At 38.4% G+C, this 27,816-nt stretch overlaps 1 protein-coding gene across 10 annotated transcripts in view; it reads right to left on the minus strand.

The window, feature by feature from the left end:
- The window catches only part of kmt2e (lysine (K)-specific methyltransferase 2E), a 131,303-nt gene that overhangs the window by 9,026 nt on the left and 94,461 nt on the right, over window positions 1-27,816 (minus strand). For all 10 annotated transcript variants that reach the window (XM_072241539.1, XM_072241540.1, XM_072241538.1 and 7 more), the window contains 9 exons: window positions 24,716-24,877; window positions 21,299-21,667; window positions 20,493-20,738; window positions 20,000-20,150; window positions 15,713-15,966; window positions 12,270-12,326; window positions 9,065-9,628; window positions 6,516-6,820; window positions 2,339-2,427 (listed from right to left, as the gene is read on the minus strand). In XM_072241539.1, the coding sequence (XP_072097640.1) occupies window positions 2,339-2,427; window positions 6,516-6,820; window positions 9,065-9,628; window positions 12,270-12,326; window positions 15,713-15,966; window positions 20,000-20,150; window positions 20,493-20,738; window positions 21,299-21,667; window positions 24,716-24,877 (2,197 nt within the window). The remainder of the gene's footprint in view (window positions 1-2,338; window positions 2,428-6,515; window positions 6,821-9,064; window positions 9,629-12,269; window positions 12,327-15,712; window positions 15,967-19,999; window positions 20,151-20,492; window positions 20,739-21,298; window positions 21,668-24,715; window positions 24,878-27,816) is intronic.

The raw sequence follows: 27,816 nt of genomic DNA on the forward strand, positions 1-27,816 counted from the left end.
ATTTGCTAACATGTAATCTGCAGGAACTGTTCTGGATTCTATAAATTTTTGGAATATGACAACCTACAATACACCAGCTATTCTCTTCAAAACCCAGGAGTCCAGGACATCAGGTTTTGGGGATTCATCACCTTTCAGTTCCATTCATTTCTACAAGGCAATTTTTTTTTTACTATTGCAGGACCAAGGCACGAGATAAAGATTGGGAAAGTGGAGTATAATTCTAGTGCATTCAGAGTCATAGAGATATACAACACAGTAGTAGGCCCTTTGGCAAACCAAATGTATGCTGTCAAGTACCCATTTACACTAATCCTATCCTATAATCTATTTCATGTTCTCCACATTCCTATCAACTCCCCAGAATCTACTATACCTGTACAGGCACTACAAGCTATTTACATTGGTCTATTGACCCATCAACTAAGGAAGAAACACCGAGCGGAAACTCACACCTTCACAAGGAGAATGTGCACGCTCTATGAAAACATTCGCAAGGATCAAGAATGAACATGTGAGGCAGAAACTGTATTACTGTGGCTACAAGTAACATAAAAGCAGACATGTTCAAAGTAGTTCTGTGTTCTCTCTCTTCATTCACAAATATTGGGAACTGAACTAGAAGTAACTCCCTTTACATGGAGAAGATACTCAGGGATAGGATCAACTCACATTTGGAAACGCAAGGATCTAGTAGGAATAGCCAACACGGTTTTTAAGTGAGGTCCTATCTTACAAACCTGATTGGAGTTATTTTGAGGAGATGAAGCTGACCTATAAGGTAAGGCAGTGGACATGGACTTCAGTAAAGTATTGATAATGTCCCTCAATATAGGCCAATCCAAAAGTTTAAAACAAGTGGAGTCCATGGCGATTTGCTAGGGTGGATTCAAAATTAGCTTGGCCACAGAAGGCAGAGAATAATACTGTTATTCTGATTATGACCAATGGTGTTTTACAGGGATCAATGCTGGGAACTCTGCTGTTTTTTATATATATATATATGCTTTGACAAAAATGTACATGGACTGCTTGGTAAGCTTACAGATGACACAAAAATTGGCAGAGTTATGGACAGTGAGGAATAGACAATGCATAGTAGGATGTAGTTCATTTGGAAATACAGGCAGAAAAATGATAAATGGAGTAAAGTCCAGACAAATATGAGGTGCTATACAGTGGGAGATCAAATGTAAGTGGAAAGCATACAGTAAATAGCAAGGCCATTAGGAACAGTGATGTACAGAGGGAAGCAGTGGTACAAGTCCATAACTCCTTGATAGTGGTAACACAAGTGAACATGGTGGTAGAGCAGGTGCAAGCCATAACAGCCTTCATCAGTTGTGATACTGAGTACTGTCAAGATGTCATGTTGCAACTGTCTAAAAGTTTGGTTAGGTCACATTTGTATTACTGTGTTCAGTTCTGGCTTCAGACAGGATGCAGAGAAAGTTCACCAGGACTTTCCTTGGATTAGATAATAACTTAAGAGGAGGTTGCACAAACATGGATTGTTTTCTTTAGAGCTTTGCAGACTGAGGGGTGAATGAAGGAAATGGAGGAATGTAGACCACGTGCAGGTAGGTAGGATTGGTATAAATTGTCATCATGTTCAGCACAGACATTGTGGTTTGACGGTCCTATTCCTGTGCTGTACTGTTCCATGTTCTAATTCACAGGATTTTGGAAACTGTAAAGTGCATCCACCATCTCTAAAATGACTTCTTTCAAAACTATGAGACGTAGGTCCTGTGAACTTAAGACTTTTCAATTCCAATAATTTTTCCAATGCTCTCATTAGCTATTGCTAATTTCTTTCAAAACCTCCTTCAATCAAGACCTGTTGTTTTTCAACATTTCAGGACGAGACTCAAAATACTGGTTTAATTTATTTGCTACTTCTTTATTCCTCACTGTACTTTCGTCTATCTCACTCTGTAAAGTATACACAGTCGCTTTTCCTACCTTTTCCTTTTTATGTATACATTAAGGCATTTTCTTTTTTATGGCTTTTTCATTTACCAGTGCCTTGGTCCATCAGAATTCTGAATTTTTTCCCCTTTCTTCAATATTATTATTGTTTTTGGAAACATAATAAAGCTGTAATATTTGATTTTAATCATTAAATTCTCTATTACCATTGTGTATATCAACAGCTACATCCAGATAATAAACATACTGCTGGTTTAGTGATAGCAAATTGCATGTGGTTATGATAGATCTTTAACAAGAGAAAGCAGCAACACATGCTCAGAGAGATACTGCAACAGGATGATCATCCATCAATTTCTTTGTATATAATATAATAAAATAAAATGAAATGGTTCATAATACTTACCAACTTCTTTTTCTTTTCTATGATCACTTAAAAGCAGTGCTCGCTGGTAACTTCTTTCCCTTACTTTTTCAACTGAAGTTGAAGCAATCCTTTAAGTAAAACGTAGATGGCATCAATGCATTTGTACCGCACAACATTCTGAAATCTTTTAGAAGTTATTTACTCAGCTGACCAAACAAGATTTGCCATGCATTCAGAAAGAATAACAATTTTCTTCCTTCTTACAGTCAGTAAATGATTTTGAATTACTCACATTTCTGTCAATAGTTACCAGAGAGAGCTTGTGATTTTTAAAATATCAATATTCCTCCCCCAATGCACATCTCAACCAACCCAAAATACTTTAATAGTAGCTGCATTTACCTGCGACATGTAAAAAAGTTAAAGTATATTAAAATCAATTAACAAAAAGATAGTATTTTTCAACACATTTTCCTATACACTTTTTTCCCACAAACTAGTGTAGTTTCCTTTAAAAAGTATTCATACTTCATGCATATAGTGGTAAATTCCACAATCTAATCACTTTCTGAATGAACTTCCTCATTTTTTCTACTTTTCATAAAAAGATCAGATTTGTCCAATAATCTTAATTTTAAAGACTTCTGTAAGGTTATCTCAGAACGTTTCTCTAAAACTGTTCAAACATATCTGGTACATTAAAACTCAAATAATCTGACAGATTACACACACACAAAATGCTGGAGGAACTCAGCAGGCCAGGCAGCATCTAGGAAAAGAGTACAGTCGATGTTTTGGGCCAAAACCCTTCGACCAGATCAGTCCAGTTTCACGATGGATTGCACTGAGTTCAAAGGTATGTTCACTGCCTTTGAAATGGTCTTGTACCTTCCCCCAAATCTGTGCTTCTCCATTAACATTTCACTGACTTGTCTTAAATGCTTTTTGTCTTCTTTTTGGTTTGGTCTGTTGAAAATCTACCATACTGTTGGACCTTACAAACAGGGGAATTTATTCTTATAAATTTATTGAAAACAGATGATATCCAATTTTCTGCATCAACAAATTCAGTGAATTGGATGCTGTATATTGCTCCTGAGAAAAGCTGGCGTAATAATTACAAAGGGGACGAACACTTTTTCAGCCTCACAATTATGGTTTCTAATTTTTACTACATTGTTGACAAGTTTTGGAACTTTTCTTTTGATTTGACATGAGGCACAATGTTTTGTAGATGAGCTCAGAAACCTACTTCAATATATTTTAAATTTAGAAAATGAGACAGTAAGATGGGAAAATAGTTGTGCGTGCTGAATATTTTTTCAAGACACTGCAAAATCAAAGTGCATCATTCTACATTTATTAACAATTAGGTGTACAAGATGATGAGAAGCATTGATCGTGTGAGTAGTCAGAGGCTTTTTCTCAGGGCTGAAATGGCTAGCACTAGAGGGCACAGTTTTAAGATGCTTGGAAATAGGTACAGAGGAGATGTCAGAGGTAAGTTTTTTATGCAGGGAGCGGTGAATGCGTGGAATGGGCTGCCGGCGACTGCGGTGGAGGTAGATACGATAGGGTCTTTTAAGAGACTCCTGGATAGGTATATGGAGCTTAGAAGAATAGAGGGCTATGGGTAACCCTAGGTAATTTCTAAGCTAAGGACATGTTCGGCACAGCTTTATGGGCCGAAGGGTCTGTATTGTGCTGTAGGTTTTCTATGTTTCTATGTTAATTTACCATTTGTCTGCCCAATATTTTCCACAATATTACCTCTATTACCTGCAAATTTCAAATTTGAATTAATTGCGAATGGTTGCAGACTAATGGGAGTAAATCAATCAATTTTTGGTCCCCTGGTTGCGGATAACATCTACTCAAACATTCAAATACAGAATGGAGCTGAACCATAAAAAATGGGGAAAAACAAAGGAACAGTACAGGACTTAAACACCAGGAAATCTGCAGATGCTGGAAATTCAAGCAACACACACAAAAAATGCTGGTGAACGCAGCAGTTCAGGCAGCATCTATAGGAAGAGAGTCGACATTTGGGGCCGAGACCCTTCGTCAGGACTAACAGTACAGGACAATATACCTACAATGTTCATAATGCCTACGGTTAATTCACATCTGGTTCTAGTCAGCATTGAGAAATATTTCATTATCAGTATTGATAAAAATCTGAAAATATGTCAACATTTAAGCTGAAGTGATCAAAACAATCAATATTAGTATGAACGGAAGACAAATGTAGAATATATTACCAGCAGAAATGGTGGACAAAAGCCACACAGCTTTTGAGATGAAAAAGAATATTGGTGAATTCTGATTAGTGTTAACAGTTCTAGGAGTATTAGGAAACTGCTGGGCTATTCAAAAGGATATAAACTCGTCTGTCAGCTATGTTAACTGCACAATGTAGTAGCAGATGCACAGTTCCACTCACTTCCGGACCATATTTCAGTGAGTACAATAAAGCAGGTATTATTATACTGCAAATTCAACAAAAGAGCTGACTCTTATCCAAGGTCTTCCAAACAAAAAAAACTTAACACGATTTAAGGATACAATAGCCTAGATTTTCTAATAACCATTATCTTACTTATTTCACATGTAATAACCAAAATGACAAAATAATGCTGGTTTTAAAACCAGAGCTATTTCCTCTGGATTTAACTTTTGTCAGGCTTTCACTATTCTTCTGAGGGATAAAGAACATGACAAAATAATGCAAACTTTTATACTATTGCCTGTACTAAACTATCATACAAACTGAATGTTTTTACTGATCACTTTATTGGTAATAGTAACACTATTAAATCCAAACATTTTGTGTCTGTATCGGCAGGCATAAAGGATCCATTAACTAATGGAGAATTGGGAGAACTGGACTGTTACTCAGTAAGTCATAGGGTGCCAGACGAATTAAGTGTTGGGGCTCTTAAATACTTACTAACTATATTAATGCCATGGTTGAAGGAACCAAGAGTACCAGTTCCAAATATGTTGATAATAGGTGGGTTAGCAAGTTGTGAGGATAGAAAGAGCCTGCAAAAGGATTTAGATAGGTAAATAACTTGGCAAGAAGTTGACAGATGGCGTATAATATGGAAACGAGATTATCCATTTTGGAAGAAAGGAAGAATGAAACTGCAAAATTATTACTTAAAAAGAGTACGATTAAAAAAGGATGCAGCATAAAGAAATTTGGACATCCTAATGCATGAAACATAAAAGGCCAGCATATAACTACAGAAAGGTTGAAAGAATGTTAGTCAAAGAGTACAAAGAAGTTTTGATGCAACCTTACAAAGCACTGATGAGGAGCACTTAGTGCATATAAGATTTGATCTCCATGTTTAAGTAAGGATATGTTTGCAAATGTTGGGAATACAAACAAGGTATTAAAGGATAGCAATGAAAAGAGATTCAGGAGGCTTGGCCTATACCACTGGAAATTTAGAATGAGAATTTTTTTTAGTAAGTTACAAAATTCTGAAGGGCTTTGACAGGGAAATGTTGAGAGGATTTTCCACTACTTTTTTATACCATGGACCCAAACCATTAACCAAGGGGTCTGTGGGCCCCAGGCTGGGAACCTCTGCCCTACTGAGAGTAATATGAACTGGGCTTCAAAACAAGTGAATGCTCATCTAAGAATGACAGAAGCCGTGTTCCTGTTTCTCTTTGTGCATAATCTATTGTCCATTTCCTCACCAACATCTAGCAGCTCCCTGCTTCATTATGCATTGACTTAAAAATTCTTGTACCTGTTTACACTCCAACCACAGAGTTAAAACATCCCTTCTTTGCCATCACTCCCAGCCCAAAGTCCAGTTTGCATTGTTTTCATTTCACCCCAGCTCTGGTGAAAACATTTATATCTGGTACACCTCTTCATTTGGAAATTCCTTTATTAAGTCTTCCTGTATCTTTTTCTAAAAATGTGTTATGTATATGCCAATAACAGCAAAACTCATTTACAAAGAATCTTCTAAATATGTTGGTACTTTCATTTGAATAGTTGATTAATGGTGTTTAAATATTCATTAAAAAAACTCCTGCCTTTCTTGAATCATTCTTTTGTTTTCAAGTTGAAACACTACATGAAGAATCATGTGGAGAATACCCAAAAATACTTCATTGCATATTAATCAGTACCACAATGCCCCCACATCCCATCCACTTTGATGAGTAAAAATATGTGTGAACATACCATCGAACATCTGCCTCATCTATTTTCTTTTCTGTCAAGGGTGGTTGCTTAACTGGAGATGTGTTGCCAGTTTCAATCGGACTGACAGACTCTACTGTTGCAAGCAAAGATGATGGATGACTAGGGATACTTTCCCCCAGCTCTCCACTAGCTTTTACATTGCTGCCATTGTCAGTGCTGCTGGCCACATTATTAGCACTACCACCGACACAATGTGGTGACGTAGCAACTGGAGAGAAGCTTTCCAATTTGGAACCACTTTGCCTTGCTTCCCTCTGTCTTTTACGATACTCCAGTAGAGACACCTGGAAAAAGAAATCAACTATTAAAAAGCAATCATCATCAGTTACTGAAAACTAAAATTATATAATTACTTCTCTTCCCTCATTCTTTGCCCCACATGTACTGTGTACATTACTCCACTGAGATTCTTAAACCAAACATTTAAGTACTTTCAGTTCTTTAAAAATCTCAGCAGTGTAAACCTGCTTTACAATTCTCATTAATTTCCTATTTCCTTACAACTTAGATGGCAACCATTCAGCTTCCTAAAATAACGCTACCCTCGGAACAATTCCATCACTTACTCCTCTGTAATGTATTCTTTCTCACTTGCCTATTAATTACTTCCTATCACCCACCTCTAAAAGAGATCATTTGTAATTGCCAGTACAGCTTTTGGGATGAGGAAGGCCACATATGTTGAAACTTTACATTTAATTTTAGAGATACAGCACAGTGACAGGCCCTTCCGCCCCAATGAGCCCGTGCCACCCAATTACACTCCAATGTGAACAATTAACCTGTCAACCCGTACATCTTTGGAACGTGGAAGGAAACCCATGCGATGCTGGGGAGAACATACAGACTTTGGCGGGAACTGAACCCTGATTGCTGGCACCGTAAAGTGATGCGCTAACCAATACACGACTGTGCTACACCAAAATACATGCAGACGTAGTCAAGAGGTTTAGTTGCTCATTCCAAACATCACTATGGGGAAGAAATGTGATTTATTTATTTTATTTAGCGATACAGCATGGTAACCAGTCCTTATAGACAGTGGAGATGCATACAACAGGATGCTCTGTATCGACTATAGCTCAGCAATACTATCATCCCTTCAAACCTACTCAATAAGCCACAAGACCTTTAGTCTCATTACCTCTGTGTAACTGGATCCTTGATTTCTTCACTTTCAGATGCCAGTCAGTTTAGATTGGCAAAAACATCTCCTCCACAAACTCCATCAGCACAAGTGCACCACAAGGTTGTGTGCTGAGCTCTCTGCACTACTCACTTCATACTTCTGACTGAGAGGCTTGGGACAGATCCAATACCAAATTTAAATTTTGTTGGCCAAATTAAAGATGGTGATGAATCAGCATATTGGAGGAAGATTGAAAATCTAGCTGAGTGGAACCACAATCTCTCAATGTCAGCAGGACCAAGAAGACTATTATCAACTTCAGGATGAAATTGGAGATCCATGAGCCAGTCCTCATTGCAGGGTCAGAGGTGGAGAGGAGCAGCAACTTTAAATTCCTTGGTGTTATAATTTCAAAGGATCTGTCAAGTGCCATTACTAAGAAAGCACAGCACCTCTTCCTTGGAAGTTTGGAAGGTTTGGCATGGCATCTAAAAGCCTGACGAACTACTGTAGATGTGTGGTGGAGAGTATATTGACTGGTTGCACACACTCCGGTACAGAAACACCATTGCCTACGGAAAAGCCTAAAAAGATAATGAATACATCCCAGTCCACCGTGGGTAAAACCCTCCCCACCATTGAACACATCTACATGGACCACTGTTGCACGAAAACAGCGTAAATCATCAAGAACCCCCACCACCTAGGCCATGCTCTCTTCTCACTGCTGCCATCAGGAACGTACAGAAGCCTCAGGACTGACACCACTAGGATCAGGAACAGTTATTACCCCTCAACCATTAGGCTCTTGAACCAGAGGGGAGAACTTCACTCAACTTCACTTGTCTCATCACTGAGCTGTTCCCACAACCTATGGACTAAATTTCAATGACTCTTCATCGTATGTTCTCAATATTTATTGCTTATTTATTATTTTTTTTTCTTTTGTATTGGCACAGTTTCTTGTCTTTTGCACATTGGTTGTTGCGTTCAGTCTTTCATTGATTCTATTATTTCTTGGATTTACTGTGTATGCTTGCAAGAAAATGGATCTCAGGGTTGTATATGGTGCACATTGATAATAAACTAACTTGCAACAAGTCTGCGACACCCTATTGCATCCATTTGACTGATTCACCTACTGACTGGAATGTGAGAGGAAACTGAAGCACCTGGATGAAACCCATACAGTCATGGGGAGAACCTATGAACCCCCTACAGACAGCGGTGGGTATTGAACCTGGGTTGCTGGCCCAGTAAAGCATGATGCTAACCACTGTGTAACCATGTGGTCCCAAGCAGGCATTAAAATTTAATCTAGCTATAAGACCACAGATCCAGCTGCTATGTCTGTACTAAACATTCAGAAAACTGTTATTTATTTTGATTATTCACTTACTTTTTTCTTCTGTGGTGGGTTTTGTGGTGTACAGCTTCCTTCAGTCATACTGTCCCCATTAATCCCTTTACCAAAATTGATCATCCCGTCCTCGGAGCAGTAATAACCAGTTCCTTCTGGAAATGACAGTCTGGTGTCATCTTGAAGCATTTTTGATTCATTCGCCCTAAAGCCACCACCTATCTCCAACTGATGTGAGGGCGTAAGATCCCGAAGATTGGAATTCAACGGCGAGAAATTTAGGTTCGGTCGTTCAGGGCTCTTCATCCATGAAGAGTACACAGAGCCCATTCCACTGTAAGTAGGTTCTGATTGGCTGCTTGCATCAGTCCGATCATGGTGAATAGGGCAATCTAAATCTTTGTGCAGTGTGTGCTGCTCACACAATTCAAATCCTGTATGGAGTTCTGAAACAGATTCCATGCCACTGATACATTGGCTAATTTCTGTTCTGCTTCTTGGGCTAACATCTTCAATAGTTTTCACATCAAGTAGTCCCATTTCTGTTAGGTTGGAGCTCCGTAAAGAATTCAGTGCCAAGAAGGAGGATACTTTCTCAGAAATCTGCAAATTAAACAGAATTAGTTTTTCCTCATTAGGTCCAATGTTTTTCATAGGAAAGGATTTATTGTGGTATATCCAACACCTGCATATCACTACATGAGATAAAGAGGGGTTTACTATGTGAAGATGTAAGCTTCTGGACATTTTTTTTAAAAACCGGAGGCCTAAAGCATGCTTGATACAATGGAGGAAAAGCATTCCATGAAAGGACTAGAAAAGATTGTTGATGTCAAGGTGCTATGTGTGTGTTGCTATGAATTTTCTTTTTCTGGAAAAACTAATCTACAAACTATCGTTTAGTAGCTTTCATTGCTTGTTATGGTTTCTCATGGTAGCTTCTGGATTATTATCTTCAAGCACTGACCTGTGCTCAATGCTTCTGGGTCAATGTTTATTCACTCTGCTTTGGATGTGGAGGCTTCAACCCCTGCAAACTTCCATTTATAAGGACTTAGGCAAAGTAGTTTTTTAAAACATGGTAATCTATCACTTACATTTCTGGCTATTATTATTACTGATACTGTTTTATTCCATAATTTAACAAAATGATTCATCAATCAACCATAACTGTGGGATTTGAATTCCCACACTTGAGTCCAGTCATCATTCCAGTCTTTTTAGTTCAGTGGTTTAACCTTTATACTCTCATACCTCTTGGAACTTAAGTTGCTGTCATTTTCTAGACTTGATTCTCAGTTAAAGTTATGGATATCTTTTAGTGGTACATAGCACCAAAAGGAGCATAGAGAAGGTGAATCATCACAGTCTTTTCCCTAGGGTAAGGCATTTAAAAAAAAGACATATGATTTAAAGTGAGGTGGAAACATTTAAAGCGACTGGGGGGGGGGGAGGGGGGTAAATATTTTTCACATAAAATGTGTTGGCTATGGATAACAAGCTGCCAGAGTAAGAGGAATAGCAGGTACAATTGCAATACTTAAAAGATTTTAACAGATCTGCAGAAAGGAAAAGTTTAAATATCAGCAAAATACAAGCAAATGGGGTGGGGTCAGGTAGGCAATTTGGTTTGCTTGCACGAGTCGGGTTAAGACCCTAATTCTATGCGTATAACTCTGCGACTCTATAAATTAAAAACCAATCAGGGCAATCTTGTAGGCAATCCCTTGGAATCAAGGATGACTTGCTTCAGTTCTGACCTTGTGGGTTCTGAGTTGATTGATGAGGCTTATATAGAACGGCAGCCTTTCTACAGATGGTGCAAAAGATTAGATAAAATGTAAGATGTTGTGCTCCTTCTGCCATGTACAATGGGCTACTGTGCACCTGGTGTTCACGAGGTTCTCAATACCATCTTGAATACTCTTCCATTCAGAAAAGCATAGGCTAGGGATTCCCAAGAGTCAGTGGGGCTATGTACATTTTCATGATGGAGTTCAAGCACATCCTAAACTTTTCTTCCTCTCTCTCATTATCGAAAAGATACTCAAATCAATGTCAAGTCCTTTTTGAGGATGACAGCCCCAGTATCAAGATCTCAGTAGGCTCTGCTATGAAAGACAAAAGAAATGTGGAATGGTGTTTTACAAAATGCATAAACAACTCCAAGTAACAAGGGCATCCAGCAATGTTGTTGGCCAAATCAAAGGTGGTGATGTATCAGCATATAGGAGAGAGACTGAAAATCCAGCTGAGTGGTGCCACAAAAATAACCTCTCATTCAATGTCAGCAAGAGCAAAGGGATGATTACTGATCGTAGGAGGAGGAAACTGGAGGTCCATGAGCCAGTCCTCATTGGGGGAATCAGAGCTGAAGAAAATCAGCAACTTCAAATTCCTCTGTGTTATCATTTCAGAGAATCTGTCCTGGGTCCAGCACGTTAGTGCCATTATGAAGAAAGCACAGCAGCACTTCTACTTTCTTATACATTTGCGAAGATTACGCATGTCACTTAAAACTTTGACAACCCCCAATAGATGTGTAGTGGTGAGTATGTTGACTGGTTGCATCACAGCCTGGTATGGAAACAGCAATACTCTTGAACAAAAAAGCTTACAAAAAGTAGTGGATATGTGCCAGTCTATCATGGGTAACGCCTCCCCACCACTGCACACACTTACAGTGTTACAGGAAAGCAGCATCCATTATCAAGGACCCCTCTCACCCAGGCCATGGTCTCTTCTCACTGCTGGAGGAGGTAAAGGAGCCTCAAGACCCAAACCACCAGATTCGGGAATGCCTAATTACCCTTCAGCCATCAGGTTCCTGAAATCACTCGCCTCATTATTGAAATGTTCCCACAACCTATAGGCTCACTTTCAAGGACTCTTCAGCTCATGTTTTCAATATTTATTTCTTATTTATTCATTACTGTTATTATTCTTTTTCTTTTTGTACTTGTAGAGTTTGTTGTCTTTTGCACATAGTAGATTGTTTGTCCTCCCTCTTAGGTGTGATCTTTCAGTGATACTATTATGTTTCTTGTACTTACTATGGTTAACCGCAAGAAAATGAATCTCAGGGTTGTATATAGTGACATATATGTACTTTGGTAATAAAATTACTTTGAATTTTGTGGGGTATAATGCTACTAAAATGTCATGTTGAATGATTTAACATTCATTCCATCATACAAAAAGGTACTATATTTAAAACACAGTAAAATAAATTACACTATATTACCTCATGAGTGTAAATTCTTCGTTTAACTTCTGGGGAACTTTCAGGTGATGAAATGTTCTTTGGATGGGGCAAAGGAGAGAAGATCAAGTTAATATAGAGAGAAATGGCACTTTAAAACTGAATGAAGGAAGTGCTTTTTAACCATATCAAATTAAAAAAATTATCCTATCAATCAGAATGTGATTTATTGTGCATCACAAATCACATTCCGTTTAATAGTGTTAAAGCTAATAATACCATAGATAAGCCACCTATTATTGCTTACTTCATTTATTTAACATTTTTATGCACCATTGGGCAAGTATCTAAATACATTTTTGATATAGCTGAACCATCATTGGTAAGAATTACAGATTAGCCCTTTTATCAATATGGCTTGAGAATTCAGTTTTCATACCTGCTTAAAACCAATTACGTACAGTCGTGAGAAAAAGTTTGTGAACCCTTTGAAATTACACGGTTTTCTGCATTAATTACTCACAAAATGTGGACTGATCTTCATCTCAATCACAATAACAGACACACACAATCCGCCTAAACTAATAACACACAAACAATTGCACTTCTTCTCGTCAATGCTAAGTACACAATTTAAACAATCAGTCTCAGTTCAAAAAAATGTGAACCTTGGGGGTAACAACTTCTACAAAGGCTATTTGGAGTTAGGTGTTCCAATCAATGAGATGCCATTGGAGGTGTGGGTTGTAGAGGCTTCCTGCCATATTAAAAAGACACACAAAGTCAGGTTACTGACAGAGCCTACTTTTCTCAAGAAAGATCTGTTTATGATTGTCAAAGATTGCAGAGAGACATTGATGTAGAAGTGGGCTGAGAAGTGGCAGATGGAGTTCAACCCGGAGAAGTGTGAGGTGGTACACTTTGGAAGGACAAACTCCAAGGCAGAGTACAAAGTAAATGGCAGGATACTTGGTAGTGTGGAGGAGCAGAGGGATCTCGGGGTACAGGTCCACAGATCCCTGAAAGTTGCCTCACAGGTGGATAGGGTAGTTAAGAAAGCTTATGGAGTGTTAGCTTTCATAATTTGAGGGATATAGAGTTTAAGAGTCACGATGTAATGATGCAACTCTATAAAACTCTGGTTAGGCCACACTTGGAGTACTGTGTCCAGTTCTGGTCACCTCACTATAGGGAGGATGTGGAAGCATTGGAAAGGGTACAGAGGAGATATACCAGGATGCTGCCTGGTTTAGCGAGTATGCATTATGATCAGAGATTAAGGGAGCTAGGGCTTTACTCTTTGGAGAGAAGAAGGATGAGAGGAGACATGATAGGGGTGTACAAGATAATAAGAGGAATAGATAGAGTAGATAGCCAGCGCCTTTGCCCCAGGGCACCACTGCTCAATATAAGAGGACATGGCTTTAAGGTAAGGGGTGGGAAGTTCAAGGGGGATATTAGAGGAAGGTTTTTTATTCAGAGAGTGGTTGGTGCGTGGATTGCACTGCCTGAGTCAGTGGTGGAGGGAGATACTCTAGTGAAGTTTGAGAGACTATTAGACAGTTATATGGAGGAATTTAAGGTGGGGGCTTATATGGGAGGCAGGGTTTGAGGGTTGGCACAACATTGTGGGCCGAAGGGCCTGCACTGTGCTGTACTTTTCTATGTTCTATGTATACCATGCCTCAATCAAAACAACTTTCAGAGCACCTTAGAAGAAGAATTGTCAAGATACATGAAGCTGGAAAAGGCTATAAAAGCATTACTAAAGACCCAAATGTTCATCAGTCCACAGTAAGAGAAACTGTCTACAAATGGAGGAAACTCAGTACTGTTGCTACTCTCCCTAGAAGTAGGCGTCCTGCAAAGATCACACCAAGAGCACAACGTGCAATGCTGAAAGAGCTGAAAAAGAACCCAAGGGTAACAGCAAAAGACCTGCAGAAATCTCTAGAACTTGCTGAAGTCTCTGTTCATGAGTTCACTATAAGAAAAACACTAAACAAGGGAAACACTGCTCTCCAAAACAAAAATTGCTGCACGTCTCAAGTTTGCAAAAGACCACCTGGATGTTCCACATGCTTATGCAACAATGTTCTGTGGACAGATGACTCAAAAGTTGCACATTTTGGTAGAAATGCACAACAGTATGTTTGAAGGAAAAAGGCCACTGTACACCAACACTAAAACCTCATCCCAACAGTGAAACATGGTGGAAGGAGCATCATGGTTTGGGGTTGCTTTGCTGCCTCAGGGCCTGGACAGCTTACAATCATTGAGGGAACTACGAATTCAATATTGTATCAAAACATTTTACAGGAGAATGTCAGGGTAGCAGTCCGTCACCTGAAGCTTAATAGAAATTGGATGATGCAACAAGACAATGATCCGAAACACAATAGTAAATCAACAACAAAATGGTTTTTAAAAAATTTATGTTTTGAATGGCCAAGTCAGAGTCCAGACCTTAAGCTAATTAGGATGCTGTGACGTGACCTGAAGAGGGCTGTTCATGCAAGGCATCCCAGAAATACTGATGAACTGAAACAGTTTTGTTTAGTCTAAAGTTCCCCCTCGCCGTTGTGCAGCCTGATCAGCAGCTACAGAAAAAGTTTGGTGAAGGTTATTGCTGCTAAAAGAGTTCCTACCAGTTATTAAATACAAGGGTTCACATATTTTTTCCTACCTGGATTGTGAATGATTAAACAATGTGCTCAATAAAGACATATCTTATTAGTTTGACCCAGCTGGTGGTGTAGTGGCATCAGTGCCAGAATTCGGGACGAAAGGTCCCGAGTTCGAATCCACCGGCTCCCCTGCACGCTTTCCATCCGTGCTGGGTTACGAGCTGGTGATCTCTTTGGAAACTCACCTGGCAGAAGGCAATAGCAAACCACTGCTGTAACTTGCCTCGTAAGTTGCCTCAGAGAGGCGTGGAGGGAAATCGTCCACTAACCGGAGAAACTCCGGATGCGACGTACCTTTCCTTTCCTTACTAGTTTAGGCAGATTGTGTTCGTCTATTATTGTGACTTAGCTGCAGATCAGAACACATTTTATGAGCAATTAATGCAGAAAACCAGGTAATTGTAAAGGGTTCACTGACTTTTTCTTGCAACTGTATCTAACTTTTATAAGTTTTGAAGGAAATCAACCTCAGATGGTGATGTCTCTCTCTTCGTAGATGACTAGCTTTCAGCATTCACAGTACTTAGCATTATCCATGAGTTATCATCTCTTTCCTCTGCAGAAAGTTGTGTTTATTCTAATAGAATGCATAGGATGTAATGAATTTTCTAACCATTATTTGAGAGTAATATTGCTTATGAGAAATCTTCAAAAAAGGTATAAAAGCACAAATAAATAAAATGCAACTCTTTAGTTACAGAAGATACAGGTACAGATTATTCCAGGTCTGATATTATCAAACTAAATTTAAATTTTTGGCACCAGGGTATTTCGTATTTAACAAAACACAGAACTTACTTCAAATTGTAGACTATTTCCATGAAGGTTGGGCGTTACTGGTGTCACCGGTGAATAAACAGGTTTCGGGCCATTTCTACAAGATTCATCTTCTATTTTCCCCTTTGTTGGAGTACTAAACAAAGAAGGATCTGAGGCAGTGATGTCAATAAATGGGGGAGTTGTCTGTGGAGAAGCGACTGGAGTGAAGGGCTCAGGTAAACCAGAGTCAGTTAAATGGCGTAATCTTCTTTTCTTTAAAGGGGTAATCAATTCTGAAAGATAAAAGCAATGGATGAGAGCAAAAAAGCACTCCTCAAAAAGACCAACTATGTATCGTGAACAAAAAGTGTCAAAAACACAAAAAAAACTTTATGTAATTGCACAAAATTAAGTGGTCAGAATAAAAACAAGTTAAAAATGACTAAATTTTTTAAATGCTGGGAATAAAGAACTGAAATGCAAAATAAAGCTAAGTAAGAAATATAAAAAACAAATTATAATATCTGATTTTATAACAAGGTTAAAGTGTGTACTGGCTCATTGAAAGGTGAGTCCTGGCAATTAATAATGAAAAACAAGAAAGGCAGATCAACTAAACAAATATTTTGCAACACTTCAAGTATCACTAAGGAACAGCTGTAAATCAAAAGGGTGCAATTTGAAAAAAATTACAGTTCATCAGGAAAGCCATACTTAGCAAACTGTCAAGAGCTGCATGCTGACAAGTCTCTGAGACCTGAAAGACAACATCTTGGGTTTTAAATTAAGTGGCAGTGGAAAAGCTGAAGAATTGATTTTAGATATTGCAAAATTGCTTACATTCAGGGTAAGATTTTATTGGATGGTTTGGAATAGCAGATCCCAGAGTCAGCTTTGATGAGTGTGGAGACTTCAGTAAGGAGCAAGGAGAGGGGAGGGAATATCGACTCAGACCATGAGAGGCCTGCGTCAGGCATTTTCATGCCTTACAAGGCTCAGATTGGAAGTCTGTGTGGGGTGCCACTCCTCGCACAGACTAGAGCAATGTGTGATTAAGTGCCTTGCTCAAGGACACAAACACGCTGCCACAGCTGAGGCTCGAACTAGTGACCTTCAAATCACTAGACGAACGCCTTAACCACTTGGCCACGTGCCCAACACATGCCCAAACACATGCCTCAGTAAGGAGGGTGAGTGGAAAGGTAGCTATTTGTATCTTTCTTTATGACTTTTAATCAATGGATAAAGCTATGTGCAGCTGTGGAACTGGCTAATTAATAAGGAATATAGAGGATCAATCAAGTGGCCATTTTTTACATTTCTATTACTGAGACAGTATTAGCTATTTTAAAGATGAGGTAGCAAGGGAACTAGAAAAAAAAATCAAGGTAATAATGCAACATTACCAAGGTTCTGTGATAGCAACATCAAACTGACCAATTTATTGGAGTTCTTTGAAGTAGAATAATGAACGAATGGCAACCATTGCATGTGCAGGATTTCCAGAAGATATTTGATAAAGCGTTACATCAAAGTTTAATGCAAATAGTAAAAGCTCATGTAGGAGATTAAATTTTGGCACAAAAGATTAGATCTGGGATCTCAATATTTTAACATTTTATGTCAATGGCTTGCATGAAGGCTCCAAAGTATGGTTACTACTTACAGAAATAAATGTAGGAAAGAAAGGTGAAGAGGATGTAAGATGGCAAAAAAGAGATAGACACAGGTAAAGTGAATGAGAAAAGCTTTGGCAAATCCAGTGTAATGCAGTAAATGTGAAACTATCCATGTTAGAAGGAAATTGGGAAAAATTACCTAAATGGTGAGATATTGCAGAATTCTGATTTGAAAGGGGTTCCAAATGACTTTGTACATGACTTACAAAAGGCATGAATATCAATAAGGAATAATAGATGATCATTTATTGCTATAGAAATTGAATACAGAACCAGTGAGGATATGCTCCATGCATATAAGCACTGGTAATATCATCTCTGAAAAATGGTAGACCATATTGATTTCACTACTTAGGAAAGCATGATAATGAACTTGAAGTAGTTGAGAGACTGATGTGTTGTCTAGTGAGGAAAGTTGAACAGGCTAGACTTGTATTTGCTGGAGTTCAGTAGAATGGGAGACAATAACTAAAATAAGTAAGATCCTGGAAGGTTCTTTATGGTTGGATATGGAGAGGATGCTTCTTTTTGTGGGAGAACCTGGATCCAAGGGTTTCTGTTTAAAAATAAGTGGGAGTGGGGGAGGGAGGAGGGTCACTTATAAAGGAAGTTATGAGCCAATATTTTTCCCTCTAGGAGAATTGCAAATCTTTGCAACTTTTTCCTTAAAGGGTGGTGGAAATAAAGTCTTTTAATATTTATAAAGCAGAGGTAGAAAGATATTAAAATGAAACTGGATGAAAAGAATCACATTCATCAATACCAAAACTCTTGAGATGCTGAACTCTGGGAGCAGTGTTTCAAACCATCTAATGGAATCTATCCCTTAACCTAAGGAATTTTGGAAAATCTGAAATTAATCTATCAGTATTCACACTAGCCACTTCATTTAAAACCCCAAGATGAAGTCTTGTCAGGATCCAGAGAAATTTAGATCTCTAAAGAAGTACACGCCTCAGGATTAGTGCAAATGTAAAATAATTACGATGGATTCCAGTTAATTGGGACACATCAACATTTTGTCCCAATTAAGCAACTGCCCCAATCAACCGAAGTTGTATGGAAATAGTTAAAGGGTATAAAAAAGATAAAACTGTAGCTTAACTGAGTATAAATTACGTATTTAATTAAAATACAGAACAAATTACAACACTAACAACACTATTACGGTACTATAACACTGCATATTGGTTCCCAATAGTTATCAATGGAGGAATTCATCCAGTGTATGCCGCCGTGTTCCTTTGATTGACTGTACATGAACAAAATCAACGCAGCCGCCGAATGCAGATAATGGACTGCCATTGTACAGTGCTTTTGACAATTGCATCTTCCAGATCTTCATTTTCTTTGTAACATTCAAGATGATTGTTGATACCTTCAAATTCTTCATAGTTCTAACTTGTTGATGTAATAAAATTGTTTCATTTTCACTTAAGGCCATTTTTTTTGTATCTCCAAGCCTGAATGCTTGAAACTACAGTGAGTGAAACAGTTCTGCACTGTCTCACTGGATATTTTTTGCAAACTATGGTGATAAAAATCACTGCTTTTTGAACACAAGCATTCATAACTGACGCTATTTCAAAACTTCACTCTAAGCAGTGTAGTGTCCAATGGCCATGCAAATGCACACGACTGACACTAGTTAGAAACTGTTCAGCAACTGCCTCTTGTCCCAGTTAAGTGGGATGGTGTCCCAAATAAACAAAGGGAATCGTGACTATTTTCTCAATTAGCTTTTGTTCTTTAAGAGTTGTCCCAAATATGTGGCTGCCTCGATTAACCAATGGCTCAATTAACAGGAATCCACTGTATTAAGAATTAATCAAACCATTATGAAGATTTGAAATAGAATGCCATATTAAACACAAGCTATGAAAAATAAAGACCAATTTTCCCATGAGCTCCTCAGAACGTAGCAGAAAGTACCAACATTTTTTCAGTGGTTCTGTAAGACACAGAGATGGTCTAGTATAAATTATAAGACCATAAGACTAAGGAGCAGAATTAGGCCATTGAGTCTGCTCATTCTATCGTGGCTGATTTATTATCCCATTCTCCTGCCTTCTCCCCGTAACCTTTGATGCTCTTACAAATCAACCTCCACTTTAAATATACCCAATGATTTGGCCTCCACAGCCGCCTGTGGCAATTATTGCATAGGTTCGCCACCCCCTGGCTAAAGAAATTCCTTCTCATCTCTGTTCTAAAGAGATATTCCTCATTTTTGAGCTTGTGTCTTCTGGGTCTAGACTCCCGCACTTTAGAAAACATCCTCTCCACATCCAATCTATCTAGATCTTTCAAAATTTGTGATAGATTTCAATGAGATTCCCCCTCAGTCTTCTAAACTCCAGCGAGTACAGGTTATAGTTGTGATGCAGGAAAAAAGCAGAGAAATCAATAAATGACATGTTTGTGCAGCATTTTGGTCAAATTTATCATAGCCAAACCATCAGAAAACATTGCCAAAAACTGTTCACTCTGGGAATGCAAACTTAATTCTACATTATTCATCCCACATCATCTATGAAGATTGCATATTTGTGCTGGGTGAACAAATGAGGAATGATATCCATTACAATTTTGAATCAGATTAGTATGTTATGACAATATTATTTGGCTAAGTGTGATGTTACAATACCTGTCAAACAACAATTTCCACTGAGTGTAACAGTGCCTGGGCTGTTAGTTTCGCCGCTCATTGCTGGGCTTAGAGAGCCATCACAGGAAGTTGAATCAAAGGCATCAGCAACAGTTGAAGTTTCATCCTCTAAGGCCTGTTTTAACCAACGCTTTACAAACAAATATTGAAATTAGATGCTATTCACATAGAAGCCTACAACTAGGATTCTCATTATGACAGGTGTTTTACTACTACTCTGGTACCCCTTACATTTATGAAAAAAAATGTTTGTCTTCAAAACTAATCCCCAAAAACTCACATTTAGATTGCAAATCGAGTCGCAATGAATATTTGGGCATTGCTCATTATGAAACTCAGTACCTTAGCAGTTCTGAGCAACACATTATGGCAAACAGTAACTTATGATCTACATGTTTTAAATAAACTTATTATGCTAACTCATTAAAAACAAATTTACATTACCATCAAAAATTAGATTGATATATTTTACCTTTTTGCAAGATCCAACCTTCGGTTCCAATGTTTCTTTCCGACGTCTTCTCTCTGTCAAAAATGGGGAGCAAAAGCGGATATAGTGCTTTGGTGTTGTATACATATGAGGACTGTGCGCAAGGCCCGGTAATGAATTCAACTGTGTTGCAAGAACTTCGGGGTCTGTTGTTATTCGCAGGGGCCTCTCTAGAGGACTGTCAGTTAGTTTTCCAGCCTTCTCATTCAACCATTCAGTGACCAAGTGCTGAAAAACAAAACAAATTTTAAAGCTATTAAATTTGTCATAAAATTAAAGCAAATTAATTATAAGGCTTTTAAATATTTAGTTTCCAATTCTCCACAGGAATTAAAAAAATGTCTGATTACTGAGAACATCTTATTACCTTTATAATGACAGAGGATGCCCACTGGGTCTATGCCATCTCCCATTATTTTTATATCCCACTCATTTCCCTGTATCTCCTCAACTCAATCACATCCATTGCATCCCTTTGATTCCCTTGGTTATTAACTCACACTAAGCGGTTGTTTAGTGAACTATATCAATGTGCTTTTGAGATATGGGGGGAAAACCAGAGCTGGAGGAAATTCATGTGGTCACACAGAGAACATCCTAACCTTGTACTTGTAGCCTTGTACCTCAAACCAGGGCCCCAGAACTATGAGATAGTAGCACTAACTGCTGCGGTTATGTCATGAATCTGTAATCCTATCATCATTAATGAAAACTCTACTTCTATTGATGACATGTTCACAGACCATATTAATATAAACTAGAAAAATCGAGATCATTTTGATGCACACCTTTTTTGTTTTGGGATATTTAGTTGCAATTTTGTTGATAAATGGTGATGGGGTTCCAGCTGTTTCTTCTGCTGTTATTGGGGTTGTTTCTGTTGCTGCTACTGCTGCTGGTTCTACTTCGATCGCTTCTTCTTCCACGTTAGTATCACATGGCCTAGGGATGGTCTCAGCAAAATTATTTTCAACTTCATTCTGTTGCACATCAACTTCTGGAGAAGATGGAGGAATGTCTGAGCAGGTACTGACAGTTCTGTGTCTCCGGCGTTGTTGTCCTATGTGAGTCCTACTGCGCGAGAAACTTTTCCTCTGTTTTGCTCTGTTTATCTTGGCAGGATTTGGCTTACTTATGATTTCTTCTTTCACTGATTCCTTGAGGAATAGACAAAAAATTTAATGATTTAGAATTAGTCATTTATATGCAGATCCCTAGAGGAAGAAACACAATATTTAATGTTTAACATTAAAGCAACTTATGAAAACATACATGGCTTAGGTTTTCTAAGACTTACACAAGCTAACACTAGATTATGGATTAATATGATAAATTAGGAACAGACAGATTAATTATTTCTTGCACATTTCTTAAAAAGCTACAGCAACTAACCTGCAAGAATAAGAATGAATCATTTAAATGAAAGCCATTCCATTACTACATTGTTCCTTTTTCTCAGATCTGTCTCCCTTTTTGTATTTTGAGAGAGATTTCACCCAGCTCTTTAAAGGACTGACTCATTATCAGCATTTTAAAGTCAAGCAGGGAAGAGAGAAGAAATCCAGTTCAAGTGAATACATTAAAAGAGGAAACAAATCTTGGTTACCAGAGATACCACTGTTCCTTCTTTTATTAACCAAGCTGCAGAATACAATAACTGGATTCTACATGTTTAATGGGTTTCAGTTTGAGTACTGTCCACAACTCTGGTCATCACATTATAAGAAAATGATTGTATTAGAAAAAGACATCTAGTAGATTGCTTCCAGCACTGGAAAATTTAGCCAAGGTCTGAGGAAAAGACCTATTCCTCTTAGAAGAGGAATCAAATGACAAGATTCAAAGTATTCATGGAAGGATAAGAGGTAATGGTGAAAGGTGGAAGGATATTGTTGGAAAAGGGAATGGAATTTCTCCCAGAGGCTAGAAAGAGTCTGGAATTTACAGCGCAATATGGCAATAGAAGCAGATGCTCTCAGCACACTTAAAAAATTATTTATGACTGCTGAGCTACTGAACTAATGCTGCTTGGAGGGATTAGGTACCTCTTTTTCTACTGGCACAAACAGAAAGAAAATCACTTCTTGTGTCAAAATATTTCAATAATTCTATAATTTCAATGAATATGCCAATTAGTTCAATTCTAAAAAGAGAAAGAAACCAGATAGGAAGGGATGACAGTAGGAAAACAATCTTTGACAGTAACAAAGAAAAGTAAACTCAAGCCATAGGCAGGAACCTATCTTCCACTCTAGATGATCTGTACACACTTAAAATGGCAAGTCACAGTATCAATCGCTGGCAAAGACCACAATCTCTGTAACACAGCCATTTGCAAAACTGCTGTAACTACATTCACAAACGTACTAAAATTTAGAGTCATAGAGAACTACAGCAGTTACAGGCCCCTTGGCACATGAAGTTTATGGTGAACTGTTATTCTGCCAGGTCCCATCGATCCACACAACTGGACTCTAGCCTTCCATACCCCTCCCATCTATGTATCTATTCAAATTTCTATTAAATGTTGAAATTGAACCTGCATCCACCACTTCTGCTGCAGCTCGTTCCATACATCTTACCACCTTCTGAGTAAACAGGCCCCTTAAATTCTTCACCTTTCACTATTAACCTATGACCTCAATTCTAGTCTCACCCAATCTTAGTGGAAAAAGCCTGTTTGCACCCTATCTTTACCCCTCATAATTTTGTATACCTCTATCAAATCTCCCTTCACGCTCCAATGCTCCAAGGAATAAGTCATAACCTATTCAATAATTTCATATAACTCAGGCCCTCAAGTACTGGCAACATCTTTGTAAATTTTCTCTGGGCTTTTTCACTCTTCTTGATATCTTTTCACTAGGTAATTGACCAAAATTGCACACAAGATTCCAAATTAGCCCTCATCAATGCTTTAGACAATTTCAATATAACATTCCAATTCCTGTACACAATACTTGGATTTATGATGGCCAATGTGCCAAAAGCTCTCTTCACCATCCTATTTACCTGTGACACTACTTTCAAAGAATTATAGATCTGTATTCCTAGACCCCTCTGCTCTACTACATGACTCAGTGCCCTATTGTTCACTGTGTAAAAGTCCTACCCTAGTTTGTCCTCTTGAAGTGCAACATCTCACACTTGTCTTCATTAAATTTCATCTGTCTTTTGTCAGCCCATTTTCCCAGCTGGTCTAGATCCTGTTGCAAGCTTTGAAAGCCTTCCTTGCTGTCCACAAGCCGCTAATCTTGGTATCATCGGCAAATTTGCTGATCCAGTTTACCACATTATCATCCAGATCGTTGATACAGATGACAAACAACAAAGGACCCAGCACCAGCCCCTGCAGCATACCACTAGTTACAGGCCTCCAGTCAGAAAGCAACCACTCTTTAGCTTCTCCCATGAAGTTAATGTCAAATCCAATTTACTACCTCATTCTGAATGTCAAGCGACTGAACCTTCTTGACCAGCCTCCATGTCGGACCTTGTCAAAGGCCTTGTAGACAACAGCCGCTGCATTTCCCTCCAACAATTTTCCTGGTAAACTCGAAAAACTCTATCAGACTGGCAAGATAAGACCTATCACACACAAAGCCATAGACAGGCACTGTCTATCAAAATACTTAGATACATAGTCCCTTACAATAATTTCTGTCTTGATTACTGGTAGCCTAGTGAGCAGAGGTGAAAGTAAGATTTTAAGAATCTGGTTATGAGAAAAAATAACAAAAAAAATACTAAAAATCTAGGAAGAAATACCATACATTAAAAAAACAAAGAAAGCAACTGAAAAACATAGTCAAAACATTCAAGTGATATGATAAGCATATAGCATGTGTATAATAAATGTAGCAAATTAATGAGACTGTCAGTGTTTCATTATCAAGTACTTTTAGTAGTGGAAGAATAACAGGAAAGCAATACCAAGGGGAAAAAAATTCAAAATAAAAGCAGTCATTAACCATTTCTCTAACTTACGCAATCTGTGTTACAGAAGAGGCTCGCAAAATACTAATTAGCAAGCAATTTAACAGCAACTTTTATAAGTACCCTAGAAGCTACTTAATAAACTAGAATCTAGTGGGCCAGATTTCTGAATTTCTGAAAAGGGGATAATGAATAGCTTGGATAATAACATTAATGGCAAGATAAGAGCAGCTCGTGTAGACTTTGAGGGAACAACAAAAATATCATACCTGTGTGGAATCCGAGATGGCTACTGCTTGTGTTTCTTTAGTCTCTAGTTTAACATCTTTTGCTGTGCTGATTCGTTCTAAAGCCTGTTCTCTTCTTTTCTCCCTCTTCTCCATCTTTGCAAATGCTTGCATGATGGCTTCCATTTTTCGTTCTTCTCTAGTCTATTAAAAAATAGGACAAAATAAAAAGGGGTCAGTCAAACACAGTACACCAAACTATGTTAATATAATATTCTATTGTACACAAGATTTCTTAGATTGCATTCAATAACGTGTTTATGAGCATATTATTTTCATTAGCTCAAACAGAATCAGAATCAGGTTTATTATCAGCAGCATGTGACGTGAAATTTGTCAACTTAGCAGCAACAGTTCAATGCTAACATAATATAGAAGAGATTACTACTAACAAGTAGATACATTACTAACAAAAATCTAGTTCTATCTCTAAGGCTATATTAAAAAGGTACACACACATGGCCCTAACACTTCTAGGATATAGGCAAGAAAAACAGGTTGAGAAGGATCTGCTGAGCACAGTGGCAGGACCTCATTATATATTTTTTTAACTGGACGGTAAGATGGCGGCACACAGAGTCACAGCAGCCTCTCTGGATCCAACCGAAGGTGTAATTGTTCGTCCTTTACATCATTTTTTCCAATCGTAAGAAACTACTGGATATCAAGAACATCAAGTACTGCAGGTCAATCCAATCAGCAAATAGCTTGACAGCAATGGAGTTGGACATTGCGCACCGTTGTGCTGTCGCTTGGACTTCTTGCGTATCGTTGTTGTGTGGAAGCAGTGCACGATCCAACAAATGGTGAAGATGATTGTATTGGACGTTTTTATTGTGATCACAAGATCTTGTTTAACATTGGTAATGTAGAATACTGCAAGTCTGGTTCATCGATGGCAGGGGAGCTGCGCTGCCTCAGTTGTTGCATGGACAAGGACCTCATGCTGCAATGTCGCCTGTTGCAGCTGCCAAGGGGAGGAGATAGTGTGGGAGATAGCAGAGGTCTCTGTGGGTGCACTGGAATCCGTACAGGGTTGGGAGCTGGTCCCTCCCACTGGTGCTGCCCCTCCTGTGTTTGTTTGGTGGAAGTTAAGCCGGACCGACCAGAACATCCTATGCTCAATATACAGGCCATGCCACTCTGGGACTTTGGCTGTGTATCTTATTGTGACTATGTTTCTCTGCTATCCTTATGTTATCTGATGTGTGCTGTGGTACTGAGTTTTGTACCTTGACCCCAGAGGTACGCTGTTTCATTTGGCTGTATTCATGTATGTGGTTGAACCACAATTAAACTTAATTTGATTCCTGTCCAATACTCAGCAAGTTAAAAACAGAAGTAGAGACAATCAATGATTTCAGAAAGAAATTGGATAGGCAATGATGAAAAATAAACTTGCAGGGTTTTAGAGATGAATACAATTGAGAAGAAGCAGCCACAGGATTTCTTAATATAGCTTCTGGATTTTGTCTCATAGTACTAGTTTAAAATACAGGCAAGGAATTTCTTTGATAATACCTACTAAAAACTCAGCTGATGAAACTTGCTGAACAATACTTGGAAGCAAGGCAGAAAACATACTGTGTGGAGGCTTTCAAGCCTTTCACCAAGAGTGGTTTGGTAGCACATGATTGCTTCAGGTGAGTGAAATAACGCAAAAAATAAACCTCCTTGACCTTGTCCCTATCAACACACCCACTGCAGATGCACCTATTAATAGTAGTATTGGCAAGACTGACATTACAAAATTTGTAGAGATGTAGTTCCTCCTTCACAACGAGGTCACCATCAGATTCTAGGGCACTATCACTGTGCTAAATGGGATAAGTTCAAGAAGGATGAGGCAGATCAAAATGAATTACCATGTTTACACCTTTGTAGTAAAGTAGTTGCAAAAGTATGCATAATCCTTAGCCTCTATCTGAACATACCACACAAGCCAGAATTAAATGAGCACCTATGAATAAAAAAATATGGTTGTTGATGGCTTCTACCTGACTACGTGGAAACCATCTAACTACCCACATTTTTGTTGTGTTGCAGCAGAAGTACAGTGGAATCTGGGCAAGTCTGAAGTTTACAAAAATCTAAGTGTAGTCTCTCCAGTGGATGAATCACATCTCTCACAAATGAAGGTGACTGAGGTTGATGAGCATCCATAATCACTGCCCATGTCATCACTGCACAAATTTTTGAGGACACAATCCTAGACCCAACAATCTGTACAAGTAGAGTTTAATAGGCATTAATAGAAAATAAACTTGGAGTTACGAGGATAGCACAGCAGAATGGCACGGACTTTGGCTGTTTTATCAGGAAACTTTCTTCATTATAAGATGTGACAGAAATATACAGCATGAAAATATGTCTTCAGCTGATCCATGGTAACCAAAATGTCAACCTATGCAAACCCCCATTTTCCTGAATTTGGCTCCTATTCTTCAAAACCCTTCTAAACAATGTGCCTGTCTGAATTTTTTTCTTTCAAACATTGTAATTGTTCTTTCCTCAACTGCTTTATCCATCACCTCAAACCATTACTCATCATCTTTTTGTATGAAAAATCTGCCCCTCAGATCTCCTTTGAATCTTTCCTCTCTCATCTTAAACCTCTGATTTAGATTCCTCTACCACAGGGGAGAAAGCCTGTGACTACCTACCCTATCTCTGCCTCTCAATTATATAAGTGTCTGTATGGTCCTTCGCTCCGGGGAAAACAGTTATAGCCCATCCATTCTCTCTTCAAGCTTTCCAGTCCAGGCAATATTCCTGTGAGTCTTTCCTACACCCTCCCTAGCTTAATTACATTTTTTCCTACAGTATGGCAACCAGAGCTGCACAGAATACTCTAAGCATGCCCTATCCAATAATTCACAGACGATTTTACAATTTTAATTCCATTACAATTCCTAAATCATCACTTGTATGCAAGTTAACACACCCTTCTGGCTTGGAAATATAATCCATTTTTCCATCACTGTCACAACGGTAATAGTGAGAATGGTGAGTTGGCTGGTTTGCCAACCAAGTCAACATTCTGTAAAAGAATGGAAAAACCCTCCCCTTTATGAACATTGTGA

This window comes from Mobula birostris, chromosome 23 (genome assembly GCF_030028105.1).
Source record: "Mobula birostris isolate sMobBir1 chromosome 23, sMobBir1.hap1, whole genome shotgun sequence".
NCBI classification, from domain to species: domain Eukaryota; kingdom Metazoa; phylum Chordata; class Chondrichthyes; order Myliobatiformes; family Myliobatidae; genus Mobula; species Mobula birostris.